Below are 17238 nucleotides of genomic sequence, written 5' to 3' on the forward strand. Positions count from 1 at the left end.
GTGAGATGCTTCATGGAAGATTGGACCAGAGACTGTTTATGACTTCCCCCGTTTTCTTTGTAACAAAGTCTGTCGTGTGTTTATGTCATAATACTGAACTGTCATCCGACTCGGAGGAGAACGCGTTGGAACCGAGCTGATCCAGAGAACGCCGTATCGCGTTGGTGAAGCAAGGCTGCAGCAGGTAAGGTTTGTCTCCCTTATCGTAGTTGGCAGCCGCAACCAATTATGCCCCAGGCAGCAGACGGCTGAAAGCCCTACACCAGCTATGATCCCAGGGTAGGGTTTGCAGTGACAGTGTTAATATCTCTGACGCTGTTTTATGTGTATCCGTCGTGTCTTGACGCCTGCTGCAGAGCTAATTTCCTTTGGGATAATAATAAAAGCTGAAGTCGAAGATGTGATGTCACATTTTACTCATATAGGTCAGATGACTCACAAAATGAGCAGAAACAGAACCTCAGTATACAGAAATATCTTTAATTCATAAAAGATTTACACTATTTTACATATGACACAAACCGTATTGAGGCAGGATATAATATCTTTGGCACACTCCTGTTGATATAGACAGAAAACATAGAAAATGGCTTTATAATACTTCTCCATGAGGACTTTTCATCTCTGAATTCAAAGAAACGACGGAGGAAGAAGTCTTTCCCTTTTTTTGGCTGATTTCTCTCTTATTTACAGTTATTGTCTTATTTACATTGTGCTCGCCTTTTCTGGCAAACAAGGTTTTTAAGTATAGCTGGGTGATAAAAAAAAAACACACGTTTCACTGTGTTCAGACCAAAAGAGAAGAGGATGTTTGCTTTATGTCACCTGTGAGAGTTTGACTGCAGAATCGAGAAACACGACACAATCAACTTTGGCCCTTACAGATGGTCATGACTGGCTTCATGTAATTGTCTAAAGGTGCACACTGCACACAGCTTTGTTGCACAAGCCACTTAAGGTTGACCAATTTGACGTCCTTTTCGGTAAGTCAGTCTCTGCTTGAGTTGATGAGGTTTAAAGGAACAATTATGGGACATTCTGAAGATGCAGAAATCTAATATGCTCGATCTTAATATATTGTGGAGTAATAACTTCCCCCTGGATTTGTTGTTCTCAGCTTTCTGTTCACCTGGGCAGGAGCCTGTTTATGCTCAAACATGTTTCATACATGTTTTTTTTTTAGGGATCTCCTTCCTGTCCAACCGTTAGCCCTGACATCACGACGGGAAGGAGAGACAGTCCCGCCCACTAAGGCACGCTTACAAAGTGATGTCTCTGAGAGAACGACTGAAAGAGAACCAACAGACTTTCCAAACCAAATACTTTTTTTTCTTTGGCAAACAGGCAAAATTAAAATTGATTGCAGAATATTTTTTTTTTTTTTTTTTTATGTTTCGTTTATTGACTCACGCTCGTCTACTGCCAACTCTGTCCCTGCTGGTGAAACAGGACGGGGGGTCTCTGTCAGCACAATCTCATGGCTGATCATTTTTTCTAGTCACATTGCAGCATGACCTCGTGTCAACTCAACAGGATTTGTCTGTTTTTTTTTGTGATTTCCTTTGTATGTAATCATGCCCCATGAAAAACCTACAACGCTTTTAGTCTGAACACACCTTTTACACACACTGTCACACGTACACAAGCACACACACACACACACACACACACACACACACACACACACACACACACACTTTCCTTTGGATTCCTGTTGCTGGGTAAAGAGCCCACAGCTTCATTAGGCACATCACTGCTGGCTCAAGTCAAACACATAAGGACACTTCTCGGAGAAAACTCCCTTCAACTCCAACGTGTCAGAATACATGACAATATAAACAGACTCATATCTGCAATGCTCATTTGGTAAAGTGCACATCCAATGTCTTTGGTTTAACAGTCATTGCCCTGTTTTGTTTCTCGTAACAAGAGAGAAGCCTGTCTGACTGTTAAAAAAAAAATACTGTCTCCATGCTCTGCACATCTTTGGAAGCTTCCAGTTAACTTTGGCTTTTTGGCTCTTTAGCTTTTCAGCTGATTAAGGCAAGTAGTTACAATATAGAAGCGATTAAGTCCACAAGCAAAACCCAGAGACCCTCTTTGCTGGGTGAGAATAAGAAATGACACTGTAACCAAAACTTAAAAACCCTGCGATTCAGGAGCTCAGCTCCTGGAAATCACGAGACGAGATTTCTCTCTTCAATCCCATAGAAGTAAAATAAGTGCCCTTGGTGATAAATCCATGTACGCAGAGCTTCCTCTCACTTCTCGTCGCTGACAGAGCAGTCCACGGCTATGATGTCCTGTATTTCTGTGATTTTCACCATCTCTGGGATCTCCACGTCCGTCGGGATCTTCTGCTCGTCGGGGATCTTCTCCTCTGAGGAGCTGCGGTTGGACAGTTTGTCCATCTCGTCCTCCAACTCTGTGATGCGTTCAGCGACGCAGTGGGCAGTGAGTCGGGCCTCGGGGTCATGATCCCAGCACTCCATGATGGTGGCACAGACCACTGCCACGCCCTGTACAGTGAGGAGAAGAGCATATACTGAATGGCACTCCCTCAATTGACTTATTAGATGCTTTTTAACCAATCTTAAGTCATTATTTTAGCCCCCTTTAATACTATATCCTTCTATTAGTGCATATCTGTGTGCAACGGAGCATTGTATCATCCTGGTCAGGTGTGTCTCCATAGGAACACCACGGACATGTCACAGGGAGGAAGTATGCATTTTGCTGTTACTTTATTTGATCACATGCTACATACCATTATGTTTTGTATATTTGTGTTGCTCTACCAGATTTGATCATTATTGCTGTGTCTGGTTTCATGCACTGATTTGAGATGTTACAATGTTTTTACTAAATTCCTGCAGCTAGGAGTGTTACTGTGTCTCCAAAATATCTGCTCCACAAACCAAAAGAGTTTTTGTATTTTATCATTATCAGTGCATACCGATGTGAGAGTGAGTGTCTGTGTGTCAGTATGTGAATGTGATTCCAGTGTAGCAGCTCAGTGTGTGTGTCTCACCTGATGCCTGAGCCAGCTGTCGGGGATCTCAGGTCTGCCTCTGTCTCTCAGCACGTTGTCCTTCATGCTCTCCACACAGGGGTGCTCTCGCACTTTAGAGCCGTACGCAGGCTCGTAGTCCTTCACCTCTGCAAAACACAAACACAAACACACAACAGTTCAGATGTGAACTGCAAATCATCACCTGATGTCATGCTGCCAGCACTGGCATTGTCATTTGCTACACTCCCCGGTAAAGACACGATCTCAGCAAAATGTAGATTAGCCTGTTTAATTTCACAATATCCAAAAAGCAAGCTCACATGTCATGGTTTGGTTCATCAAAATGTTGAGGTGACTAAGTGAAACAGGTGTCCTGCCGAGTAAACGTGATCAGAAAGAGTACATGACTCAACCCCAGTGTTCAATTCTGGCATCAATAATGCTGACAGCGGGGAATAAATTGTCTTCTACGATGTCTCCATAGTAGGAAAAATGCTCCCTCTTTCATCTAAAGTTTGAATGCTTCTTTAAACATCCATCAGCCTCCGCTTACAAGCAATAACTCGTAACATCAGGTCGTACAAAACGCGCAAATCACAATGTTATCCCCCCCCCCCTCCCCCCTCTAAATTGATTATTAAAGAGGTAGAAGAGAAGAAGAGAGGGGCTAACATCGAGACCATGAAAAATGAAAAACAAAGTTCTGGGACTGAGTCCAGACCTCATGAAATTGAACTCACAACAGCTGCAGCCTGTCTTCAGCCCAGAAGAGAAAGCTCTCAGGATCTCACAGTTGCTGCGAAATGAGACATGAGTACTGCAAAGTATTCTTTCTGTTCCTGTCCGAGCTACAAACACGATACTCAAATATTTACAAAAAATAGTCTTAAGAATATTTCTTCTATTGATTTCATCCATTTTAACGTCGTGTATTTCACATCCGTTCAAACACTGATTATTCTTCACCCATGTGTGCTTGTGATATATTTGGCAGCATCTAACATTCTTTGGACAGTCAGTTAATATCTGTTGTAACGGGGAGTATTCAACGAAGCTTCCTGACAAAGTGGAAAAAGTCAGAGTAACATTTGCTTCAGAATCAAGAATTTCAAACTCAACATCACCCCAAAAATAAAACTAAACTGAAACGTGTTCACAATAAAATACAGTTAACTTATTTTCAGTGTGCCACAGACTTTTGATTTATTTCTCATGGTACAGTATGCTCCTCTGTACGTGTTTAGGCTGCGCACGGGGAACCCTGATGGCCATTTAGATAAAAATGAAACATGTTGAGCTGCTCTCATCCAAACAGCTGTCGTTAGCAGCTCTGGCCAATCTTTGTACCTGAGATAATGTTACGTAACACATCAGTTCATCCTCATCCTAGATGTAAATAAAGGATAAATAGGCTCAATAAACGAAAAGGCTAACTGTGTTTACAGTTTACCTAATTAAAAAGTCTTTATAAAACTCACCTCTAGCTTCTGCAGGCTCACCCTGCATAACTACATGGGCATACACGTGTGTGAAACACATATGGTCACATGACCAAACAATGTAGAATATTCTGTTTCGTAGGCTCAAATGAGAATCATAGCGTGCATCAAAACAACGTGAGATAATGCATATCACAGTCTATCAAAAAACATATATGCAAAGATGAAGCTTATATGAAATAAGATATTTAGGAACGTCTGGAAGGAGTGTATATTCCCCAAACCGACCTGCACCTCAGAACGTAGGTTGGCCGTGCACGGGGGAACCCTGTTGGTTCAACTTTTTGTGTGCCTAATAGTTTGCAACTTGCAAAATATGTTGTTTTTGATGACTTAGCTCATACTGGGACATGGCACATTGAGGGTGTGATTCACAAAAGGATAGCTCAGCTTTATAAACTGTGCAAGTGAGACAGACGCCTTATCCTAAAAGAACACGCAAAGGGTTAATATCAACCACAACATGTAGAGAGTAAGTCTCTGTGCACGAGTGTTGTTTGCACATTTCAATGAGCCATTATGTATTGAATTGGGGCTAAATGAGTGCCTTTGGCAAAATTAACCTCGTAAAAAAAAACCCATCAAATTCACAAACGACGGTTTTTACCGCCACCTGCTGAGCGTCGGCGGTAACTGCATCACAGTATCTGTAAGGGTTTTCACATGCAACCCTCCAGTGATCAGGGCCGCACTTCAGCCTCTGCATGATCTTAAGATAAATGATGTGTAAATAAAGTCTGTTAATATTACTCTGCCATTACTATTGTTACATCAGAAATTCATTACACATCCGGCACATCCACACACTCTGTCCACTAGTGTGAAGACCGTATGGGTCCTTGTGAAGGTCATCCAGACAAGAGTCGTATCACATCTGTAAGACTCGACTGCACAGAGAAAATGCTGACAACTTAACTTCACAATCAGAAGCGAAACAAGAGCAAACTGCGCAGGGCAATTTCAGTGTCATTAGTGCAATATTCTTTGTGAAGTGGACCTTGACACGGAGCAGAATTAGAGAATAGAGGACCTAACTGATGCACAATTCTTTGAGCTATTCGCAGTCCAATCCATCCTTACTGAAATCCCCCTCGAGTGTGTTAAAGCCTATTACTGTATGCATATACCTATCAAGTGCATATTTACAACCCGCTTTGTCTTCCACCCAAGCCTAAAATGGAAAACTGAGAAGCACATCTATCTAATTTGCAGGACTGATGAAATCTAGGAAAAGCTGCAGTAGTTTCAGGTCCCCATGGTCTACACCGCTGCGTCCTCAAACACAGGAAGCAGGAAGGTTGGAGTGACTCTCCCAAACAGGAAGGTGTGGGGGGGGGGGGGGGGGGGGGGGGGGGGGGGCTGGGATCAGCTGACTCTACAGGCCCACACTTCCTGTTTTTTACATGTGGAACTTCCCTCGTTTTTTTTTTGGTATTTTAAAACAGGACCCAGCCGGGCCCAGCCCATTCCCCTGGAGGTTATTTATGCCAGTCGGAGCTGGTATTGTCCTCAAGCTCTCTGCTGTCTAGATCTCCTGCCGCGGAGCTGGTATAAATACCACACTTTTTTTCCTGGACTGGGTACAGCTGCAACACAGAACCGTGAAAAGCGAGCAAAACCAAAATGGGGAAAGTTACAAAAACCGAAATAAAAAAGAGGTGGAGCACCTCCTATATACATAAGAAATAACTGAGTGGAAAAGGTTTCATTTCACGCTCTGATGCAGACTTGGCTCCTGCGGCCCTACACTTGTCCTCTTGTTTCCGACTGATATTGGGACTACAGAGAAGTCGTCTATATGAGAAGTCCAGCCTGCGCCCTCTACAGCAACTCTGGACATTTGAAAGCTATGACAAGAATTTCATCTGTGGTTTGAGAACAGATTTTCACAAGAGACTGCAACCGGAGTCTCAGTCTCACTTTCCCTGCACTGTCTGGAGCTCGTAGTTAAAACCTGGTATATCCAATCCATGGGGCGGAGAGTGGTTTACGACAGTTTCCTTTTCAGATTATCTGTCTGAAACCCTTGTGGCCTGGAGGTTAGCAGAAACCTCTGTAGCTGCCTACACTGTCTGGGATCTGCTATCTCGAAAGAAACACAGCGTCTTAGAAGATCTTAGACTCTCCACAGGCGTATAACATGAGACTGATCCGACATGGCTGCGGCACGAAACATATAAGAAGAAGAAGTAAAGCTGCATAAGCTCTAATGAAACACGCCCTCTAATCAAAATAAAAACCCCTTCTCTCCATGCAGACGAAGCATCCACCCACTTCCAGAGAGAGTTGTTGGCTTGCAGCTGCAGGTTTGTGGCCGGCGCTGTGAACGTTTAACATCAGCGCAGCTCGGGTTGTTTTCATTTTGCTTTCCGAGTACAGGACGGAACACACAACCAGTGCTGCATCAGATTAATTGACTTCCATTTTAGTCCAAAAAGACTCAAGACAGATGGTGTTTAAAAGGCTGTTCATCGCAACATCGAGTGACTCCGCTCCTTAAACTGTGTACTTCAAACTTGCGTGGTAAACAATCAGTAATTGTGTGTATCATATACTGTCTGTTCTGGGTTTCCCTGTTGGTATCCGTGCTAATGTCGCTTATCGTTTTCTAATACATTAAAGTTAAACAGCTCATCTTTTTGCTCCCTCGACTAAATGCAAATATTTCTTTCACATGTAAAATGTCTCTCAGCCTTTTTGCCTCAGAGAGTTAGAGCCCTCACCCCCCCGCGCCAGCTGTTGCCAAAAACCGTCTTGCTTCTGGAGCCTCTGACAGAAAGGGGCAGAACCTGCCGTGCCCTCCAGGCTAATTCAGGACACGTACATAAAATGCTCAGAGACACACACTGAGAATGTACTATAACTGACCACAACAACAACGCCAGCACAGGGTAGTATTTCTATCTATTCTGCACCCTGTTGTTGCGGGGGGAGGCACACACACACACACACACAAACACACCCCGATTCAGACATAGACAAAAGCTTAGATGAAGGGCGTCTGTTTTTGAGGTCCATTTCTCGTCCTCTATTTCTATGTACCTCTCTCTGAAATAAACAAACACACACACACACACACACACGTGTGTGTTGGAATGTGACTGTCTGGCTCTAAATGTCTCAGTCTGTCCAGAGAAGAAATAACCAGGCAGAGAGAAAGAGTTGGAGCAGACTCTCCTTCTACTCCCAGGAGAGTAGGCCGGAGGAAACTGAAAAGTTTGTGTCCATGTGTGTCTGTACAAAAGTCTATGCGAGGTCCAATTTTAGTTTCAATTCCACAACTGAGGGCAATTTTTCTGAAACCTTTCGTCCACTCCAGAGTTTTGTTAGAGGGTTGAGAGACCATCTCATCAACCCATTTGATACCCAAGTCATCGCAAATTCTGATGAATCCAGACGTGAATTGAGATATTGCATTATTATAGATAGAATATCACAGACCTTAATAGTATCAATTTAGCAGGGCTTTCACTTTCAGTTCTTACAAGAGAAAAAAAAATCCATGTTCAATCTGAACTTTTTTATTCAGTACTTTCAACAGTAGCGTAGCAGACTGAACTTAAAGTCCAGAGCTGTGTGTTCCTTTAAAGCTACAGTAGCCCCTTTTCAGACTGCTGTTATTCTCAAAAAAATGCCGTATCTAAGCTCAGCCGTCATCACGTCTTTGTACGTTCGCAATGATTCCGCAACCGCGTAATACTGGTGTCCCAGTCTGTAAGCTCATGTTGCCGTTTCGGACACACTCCACATACACACACGCACACAAAAAAGAAGCCGAGAAAAGTCTGGGTGACAAATATGTCCGTTTACATACACACACACTCAGCTCACCCTGAATATTTGTGAGATTTTCAGGAGGTTGTGTATGTGTGGAAAAACACCCTAAAATTGCACCTGATGGGTCAAAATAATGTTCATACAAATTATAGTGAACTACTATCTGAGGCAACACAAAGATGTGTTTGACTGAGGTGCATTAAGATGGACAACATGAAACTCTACAGGCGCTCAAACTAACTTTACCCTGAGGATTAAAGACCTTTGTGCTGTTATTGTCTTATTATTGTGAGGACATTGAAAGCTCCATGAACATAGACAATCACTCACACACACTCTGACACATGTAGAGCCAGCTGAAACAGGTACAGTATCAACTGTTGCTCTCTCTCTCTCTCTCTCTCCCTGATTTCCTGCCCAAAGAAGGGCAACAGCAGGGTTGAGATTGTCTCCCTCACATATCAGACATTCCTAAGATTCCGGCTGCAGACCTGGAGCTGAGGTCGAGGTGCCGTCTGACAGACATGACCATCAGACTCACTATTGACACTCAAACCCACCGTCACTACTTAACAAAAACACCAGCCTGAACCTCCTGTCTTGCACTCTGTAGGTCACATAAATACACAGGGTTAAACGAGTTCACAATGAAGGCACACTGGCAGTAGCTGCATGCAGATTTAATTAAGATAATTAGCATGCAAAGAATGTAAAAAGAAGTATCCGATTACATTTTCTTTTAGGTTTTGAGGATAGGAAAAGTCAGATTTGTAATGCAAACATTCTGCTGTCAAAAGCGTCACGCTGACTAGTTCTGGCTAAGTGGAGTGGAGTGATGTGTAATCCACATCATGTGTTTCTATATCTTGCATACGGAGCTGCCTGTTCAATCTATGTCTGTCTAGACTGGGCGTCTGTCATAAGTTGCTTTGAAAGTTTTTCCTTTAAATTTTACAATTCTGAGCAATGGACTCTTTAAGTTGTCATATAGATTCCGATTGAAGTGCAAAAGGCTGATGGATTTTTCAAATTTGAATATCGATAACTAACCTTCATCATTACTTTAATACACAGATCCCCAAGTGCAAATGAACAAAAAAAGGGATTTTGTATAAAATGTGGAAAAAACAGTATGTGACAAACATTAAAAACAACGTATTTAATTGGAAATAGTGCAAAGACAACAGGTCACTCATTAAAACTGAGCTGAATGTTATTGTTTTCGTAAAATGATATGCCTGTGAAATGATAAGACTGTGCAACACTTTAAAAAGAATAATGTTATAAAACATAAAATTGCAAACTTGTGTAAGTACATTATATCAATAAGCAATTCTGAGGATCTGAAGAAATCTCTCTATGCAGGGTCAAGGTCAAAAAGCAATATTGGAATGGCCATGATCTTTGGGCCCTGCATTAAAAACAAACCCAGTTCAGCAGTAGACATCACTGTATGGTCTCAAGAACACTTCCAAAACTATTTACTGTGAATACAGTTCATTGCTGCATTCACAGATGCTAGCTGAAACTCATGCAATGCACACGGGAAACCAGATCCAGATCCAGAAACGCTGCTACTTCTCCGATTCAGAGTTAATTTGGAATGGACTGAGGTGAAGTGGAAAGTGACCCGAGTTCTGATTTCCTAACAGAAAGTCAAACGCCCTGTTCTTCAAGCGAAAGAGGGGAGGCACAGTCCAGCTTGTGCAGAGGGGGCATCCATGATGGTGTGGCTATGCATTATGCACCTGCACACTGTGATTAACCCTCAACTCATAACGTGTTTTCAAGATTGAGGAATTCATGTGTGTGACTCATTCCCCCGAAAGCGCCGAAATAACAATGACAAAACATGTTTATCTTTGTCTGTTGTGTGGAAACATGTACTGACCTCCGATAGCTTTACACCTTGATGTCATCTCCCAAAGCACCAGCGCCATGGAGTAGATGTCGGTCTGTTTGAAGGACTCCATATTCTCCAGGTTCAGTCGGGCCTCCAGCACCTCTGGAGCCATGTAACGCGCTGTGCCCACCTGCAGAGCAGAGTGACCAGGAGTGGTTAACACACATGGATGTACACCCTATGCTTAACATACATGGTGCTGGACAAGCAGGTAACAGGTGATAATGTGAAACAGCGTCAGGAACTTGTAAATAGTAATGTTTTAGCACAAGTTAGTAATAATTAGCATAATAGTGCCAGGTGCTAATGCTAATTAGCCCTTACTGTAAGTCAGTATCTGACTTATATCTACTTCAATAACTCTTAAGGAACTCTAGTTTGCTTTTCTGCATTGCACAATCTTTATGGCACAAGTTTGCTATGTAACCTTGCTGAAATAATATCTGCTGTCCTCCTAAACAGTCACATAGACGTTTTCATATTACAACCTACCAGCTAGGAATCTAGGAATTGAAATTGGAACACAACCATTGAACATATAAATGCATAAAATGATGCCACAGATGAACAAGTGCAAAGGATTTCAGTGTAGAGGACAAAGTGTAGGTGGACAAAGGGGTCACGGGTGTTTATTTAACAGATGAGTCAACATCGTCTCACCCGTCGCTGCTGCATTTAACACCAGTGAATCATTAATCATAAACAACAGGGACTGTGTAGCAATGACTCACTGAGGACGTGATCTAAAAACGAGCTAAACGCTACTTTGAGGAAGGGGCATGTCACAACAAAGCCCCTACCCCTCCCTTCATCCTTGATCACCTGTCCGGTTTCTCCTGTCATGAACACTCAGAGGGACGCAGAGAGGAAGGCAAAACAAACACGGTCAGGTATATCTCAGCAGACACCAAACCAAAGTAATGACAACAAACACAGAAGGTCACCATAACAGCAGATAACACACTCTTACTACAAACCCTACAGCTTGTAGCAACACATTGAACAGATAACAGTAGCACTTAGGTTTGTATCCACTGTCAAAGCTGTCCTTTCTAATGACCGACATTTAAATGACATCTTTAACAATGACCTCATTATTTAAACACAAGAGGACAAACATCATTCTGAATGACCACGTTGATCGATAGTGCACATCCTCTGACCCACAGAAACAGTCCGTTAAGGAACTGTGTCCCGTGCACTTGCAGCGCCCACAACCTCAATTTTGAGAGCGCTTCTCTACAGCGGTTACTGTTGCTAGGTTATAAAAACTGTCATGCAACTCATCTGCCTCCGTTGATTTGAATGGCAGCCCGCCTTAAATTGTCTACACATTTTTAGGAGTGCATATTTGAAAATGGCTTCGGGATCATTGTGCATACAGGTCAAGCTAAAAGATAAAAGTTTAGGGCCTTGCTAAGACACATACTGTGATCGTCAGTATTTGTACATTTGGATCCGCTCATATTCTCTCCTTTGTCTTGGTGAGTTGCATTTTGTTGTCTGTTTGTGTATTGCAACCACTTTGTTTTGTCTTGTCTTTTCTAATAATTTTCATTATTATTTGTTTTTCTGTACTTTCTCTTTTGAATTGTTGTCAATTTTCATCATGTTGTAAATTGTCTTCTGTTAGGACCCCCCTTGAAAACGAGATTGGTACATCTCAAGGGGCTTATCCTGCAAAAATAAAATACAAAATTAGGGGAGGCACTTATTGATCTGACCTGTCCACTGTTGGCGAGGTCATCCACCGACAGGCTGCTGTCCAAACTGAGTCCCAGCCCGAAGTCACACAGGCAGCAGGTCAGGTCGTTCTTCACCAGGATGTTTGAGCTCTTCAGGTCTCGGTGGACTATGGCAACCTTAAAGCACATTAGAAATACTGGATTTAAAACTCTTAAGGTTTTAGTTAACAAGTGGACATTGAGTCAATTCCTCTAAGATGTGATGTGATTATCAAAGTTGGTACAGATTTTTTAGCACTGGTACACATTCTTCTAGCTGTGTCATGTGCACAAAAAACTCTGTTCGTACCTTTGGCCGTCCACAGGGGAGGCGGTCACTGTGGAGGTGAGCGACACCCAGGGACAAAGAGCTGGCCAGCACCTGCAGCTCCTCCCAGCTGATCACATTATGCGTCAGGTGCTCCTGGAGGGCAGAGGGAACGATGGAAATTGTAGCATTGTGAAAAGGTGTATGATTGGTGAATCAAAAGAAAAATTCAAACTAAAACATACAAATAGAAAATACATTCTGAGCAGAAATTTTCTGTGCATAGTGAAGTACTTCTGGTATGGCGATGGTCTCACCTGTAGGTTTCCTCGAGGGTGGAAGGCAGTGATGAGCCAGTACTGTTTCTCTACTTTCCTCTCCTCTGCTGTCAGGAAGTGGAGGACGTTTTCATGTCGGAGGTCGGTGTTGGAGAAGATGTCCTTCTCATTCTTCCAGGAGGCGTACTCCTCATAGGGGAAGATCTTCACAGCCACTGTTTCAAACTGGTCCGACGTGGTCTGCTTCAGCTTACCTTTGTACACCTGAGCAAATCGACCCTTTCCCACCTGTGACAGGATAAGAAGCCAAGTTAGGATTTGATGAAGGATGTCTTGGAGACGAGCTGTTCTACAAAACTACTACTAGGTTTGTTTACCAGCAGATCCAGGTCTATAGGCAGCGGCTCAGTGTTGTGATTCAGGCTGTTGGCGTGCGTCGAGCTGCTGTCGGACCTATCGTCATCCATCATGATGGCACAGGCGTCGCTGCAGTCCAGCCCCGCTTTTGGCTTGCGTTTCTTGGTGCTGCTCTCCCATTCTCGGCTGAGCACGCGTTGCCGATAGGCTCGGTACCAGTAGAGCATCCCCACGACAATGATCCCCATCACAACGAGGGGCAGCAGACTCACCAGGATCACAGAAACCAACGGATCATCTTGTGTTGGATCCACAACTGGAAAGGGAAGGCAGAGGATGGGATTTAAGAATAGGTTATGAGGCCAAAAGGCTTAAAACATGTCCAATGTTCTTCCAAATAGATATCTATCGTTTAATTTTAAAATGTACCATATCATCAGCCCAATCCATACAGGACAATGTTCCATTGCTTCCACATACAACTATTAAACATAAACAGGTTGAATTCACCAAAATTGTGACCTCACAACACTCAGAAAGACTGACTCCATCAAAAACTGTAAGCTTCATTCACACACCAGGCTCCAAACATCCGGAGCCTTGGCTTTATTCACGCCATGCCAAGCCTACTCCTTGATGTTCCATGTTGGGATAACATGCAAATACTTATCCCACTATGTTACATAGGGTCTTATACAATGATTACATAACAACAAGATAAAAACCCCATTTTGGCTCCAAAAACACTGATCAATTAATAAGCAAGTTTAACACTGAACTATATCACTCATACACCTTTCACAAGCAGCGGGGGCAATCCCAGCAGCATTTACTGCTTTCCAGATTCACATTAAGCCAAATGCAGGTCATAAAATCCCCCCCCCCCCCCCCCCCCCCCCCCATCTTCAGGCTAAAAGGCATTTGGTTCTCTGTGACATTAAAACAGACTTTGAACTGAGTCATAAAAGTTGGGTATGAAGAGGTGTATAGGTTGTACTTTTTGCATTAACAGCTGAAAATATGAGTCATAATTGTTTGCTGTCATGCCACTTTTGGTCGCCGTGTGCGTACGTTTTTTTGCTACCTATCTGAAGCTAAAGTGACATAAGTGTTGAGTGCCGTATTAAAGAGCAAGAGGTTTCAGTCATTCTAAAACACAAGCAAATAAAAACTCTTTTCCAGTGAACATTAAAAATCCTTTCTATAAAAGAGAAAGTGATTAAAGCTGTTGGAGCTGCTGTTAAGATTAGGTAGAGTAGGGTTTACAGGTTTGGGTGGTCTAAATCTATGTTTTCAACAATTTCAAACAATCTTTTTTGTTGGTTTTAGCATACATGGCAACCTTCGGCACAACTTAGGTCTCATTTGTAAACCAGCCCACAGAAGTTATGATTAGATACAAATCCATCCGATGTCAGTCTTGCTTGATTTGGTGACACATTGTCACCTTTTCTAACATCGTGTTGGTCTTAATAAACAGCAGTATTCAAATAAAAGGCCAAACAGCACTTTGAGAACAAAGTTGAATCATCCTTTTTCAAATTACTTTTTTACTTAAAGCTACAACGAGGACATTTCAGCTGGTTATGAAACAGACAGACATTAATACTGATGCCTCTAAATGAGTCATCAGTGATAAGACTGGCTTTTAGAAAGATATTTTTAATGTCTTAAACGTTTAAACATTACATTTTTAATTTTAAAGGAAACAAGGTAGGTGTCAGATGAAGTGATTGAGAGCACGCTCAGGAGATAGCATCTTTTACATTTACACATATCTGTATTTCATCTTATACATCTCTCCTCTTCTCATTTTAAATGAATATTCCCGTAGGAAGCTGATTCAAAGTGAAGCTGTAAAGACGGGTCTTTGAAGGACACACAGCTCAATATGTGTGTTTCGGGTGCCGCATGCAGCAACAAACTGCAATTTCCTCCCACTACTCAAACAGCCACAGTCCAACACAAGCACACCCACCACAGGGAAGTCATTCTCGAGGCCTGTACTATGAAAACAACATGCTGCTCCTCGCTCCATGAAGTGCTGTAAATCATGTTCTATTCATTGTAAAAATGAGTTTAAAGATACATGCACATATGAGTCTGTGTCTGTACTTTGTGATCACAGTAGGCAGCTTACTGTGTACTCAGTTAAAAGGGCCGACAGTGGACACTGCCAGCAGTGTGATCTGCCTTTATGGCTTCATGAGCTATAGCATTAACTACCTCCTCTAAGTCCGACTGCCAGCCTGGACAGAACGGCAGCCAACCCTCAGAGCCCCAGTGTCGGGCAAAAAACAGTCGAGAGCCTGTCTACAAGGGCCCAGCGAGGTCTGCTCTGACTGGCTACCTTTTCAAAGTGTGTCTCACTAAGTCTCTCAGGGGAACATTATGCTTCTGAGCGAGGCTGCCACATCGGCTTGCCGGAGGAGCTCAGGCCTAAGACTGGCTATTGAAGGAGTCAAACCACCCTGCAAGTAGTTTGCGTTCAGATTTTCCACATTTGAAGTTCTTATGAGAGAATGATGTGAAGCCCTGAAAAGGTTCAAGAAGTTATGAGACATATCAAAACTATAATACATTGATGAATAATATTGTTTGTTAAAAAAAATCTAATTTATCAGATTTAAAGTTTAATCCAAATGGGAACTAGACTTGGAAGAAGACATTTCACATTTCACACCACATTTCAATCTGAAAAGATTCTTCAGTTGAACACTGACCGGCCTCTAAAGGGCCATTAGAATGCTAATGGTTGTTGAAGTCAAATAGGAGTTATTAACTGAGCTGCTGATGGAAAGTTATAGCGGGAGTTAGTGTTGAACTGTGACATTCAAGTATTTTATAGATAGACAAGCCAGGACCTCATGTCACAAAAGCTACAAATAATATACAATGGGAGGTAGAGTTATCAGACCCCTCTCCTCGACTAGACTTAAAACATTCATTTTTGATAAAGCTTATAGTTAGGGCTGGCGCAGGTATGGACCAACTCCTAGTTATGTTGCTATAGGCTTAGGGCGCACGCACACTAGCAAAGTTGTCCCATACCAGGCTTAGACATGATTGCCCCCCTCCCCCCCCCCATTCCCCCGCTGGCCTGCACGGCCTGCACTCACACTGCTCCAAGACAAACCGGGCCTAAGCGCGGCTATCTCTTGTAAATAACATCGTAATACAGCACATGCATAGCTTTATGTTATTATGAAGCATGCTCAGTTTACAATCAGGCGGACTCGAGAATTTTTTTTAAAAAAGGGACGCGCGGTCGAGTCCGCGTCTGCACATCGGAGAACAACACAGAGAACATGACAGCTACTTTGCTGACTTTGTTGCTTACTTTGAGTCACGTTAGTCAGATACATCCAGAACACTCCAGATTTCTCCATAACGATAGCTGTCATCGTTGTGTACCCGTGTGCTCGTGCTCGTGCGTGAACTGGAACCTGCCGAAGCACACCTCTCCGAAGCATGGGACAGGGACAGGGCCAGTGCTCCCAAGCAAGGTAAGAGAGCACGGGTTTCCAATGTGTTCGCTCACTTAGACTAGCGGGGGAACTGGTTATGTTGCAATGCCACCATGAAGCATCACAGACTTACAGTAATTACTACGTATGTGAAACTGAACATTTAGGACTATCTTCGTCATGCCAACACTTGATCTAACCGTTATATAATGTGTGCCAAGTGTGGCTGCTATTTTAGACAGCCCACAGCAACAACTTTAATATAATTATACCGCTACATAACTGTCTGTTTCATGTGCTTTAAACTTTCTTTTTAAAGCGATCATTGCGCTTAAATCTATCATGTACCAGGCTGCTGTGTGATCATGCGAGACAGAAATGTTCACAGTGAGATGGATAATATCTTCATTTTGTGGTTGTGTGGCCGAGTATGTGTGTGTGTGATTTTTAAGGAGTAAATCTTTCTGAAAGTGCTTTTGGCAAATCCGCGGATGCAATAAATCAAAAATACAGGACACGAATGCACGCAGACATTTTTAGATTTAAGGAGGCGACTTCAAAGCCTGGTAGTAAATTGGGTTTTGATTAAGACTGTCAGCCAGTCAGACAGTGCAGCTCAAATTCCAGGTGTCTGTACATGAGTTTACTTTGTAAAGTTTTGAGGATTGCTTCTCGGTTCTTGAGGTTTTAGGCTTATTCCCTTGCCGTCTTTTTTTTTCTGCCATGATTGCAGTGTGTAAATGTGCGTGTTTGAGCCAGAAACACAACCAAACATACTGCCAAGGAAAACTGGTAATAGACTCATGTTGCCTTTTCCAATCAGGACGCCAGAGTGTTCTCATGCAGCGTTCAATGAGGTTTGACACATCATTCAGACTAATAGAGGGATCCTCGCCTATGTGTGTGTGTGTGTGTGTGTGTGTGTGTACGTGTGTGTGTTTCAGGATGTGAA

At 42.8% G+C, this 17238-nt stretch overlaps 1 protein-coding gene across 3 annotated transcripts in view; it reads right to left on the reverse strand.

Moving 5' to 3' along the window:
• Nucleotides 1-459: 459 nt before the first annotated feature.
• The window catches only part of LOC132983328 (TGF-beta receptor type-2-like), a 36188-nt gene continuing 19409 nt past the window's right edge, over nucleotides 460-17238 (reverse strand). For all 3 annotated transcript variants that reach the window (XM_061049600.1, XM_061049599.1, XM_061049601.1), the window contains exons 4-10: nucleotides 12840-13135; nucleotides 12502-12750; nucleotides 12227-12340; nucleotides 11917-12054; nucleotides 10181-10322; nucleotides 3032-3159; nucleotides 460-2519 (exon numbers count right to left, since the gene is read on the reverse strand). In XM_061049600.1, coding sequence (XP_060905583.1) covers nucleotides 2262-2519; nucleotides 3032-3159; nucleotides 10181-10322; nucleotides 11917-12054; nucleotides 12227-12340; nucleotides 12502-12750; nucleotides 12840-13135 — 1325 coding nt within the window. In that variant the 3' untranslated portion in view covers nucleotides 460-2261. The remainder of the gene's footprint in view (nucleotides 2520-3031; nucleotides 3160-10180; nucleotides 10323-11916; nucleotides 12055-12226; nucleotides 12341-12501; nucleotides 12751-12839; nucleotides 13136-17238) is intronic.

Source organism: Labrus mixtus, chromosome 11 (assembly GCF_963584025.1).
Source record: "Labrus mixtus chromosome 11, fLabMix1.1, whole genome shotgun sequence".
Classification (NCBI taxonomy): domain Eukaryota; kingdom Metazoa; phylum Chordata; class Actinopteri; order Labriformes; family Labridae; genus Labrus; species Labrus mixtus.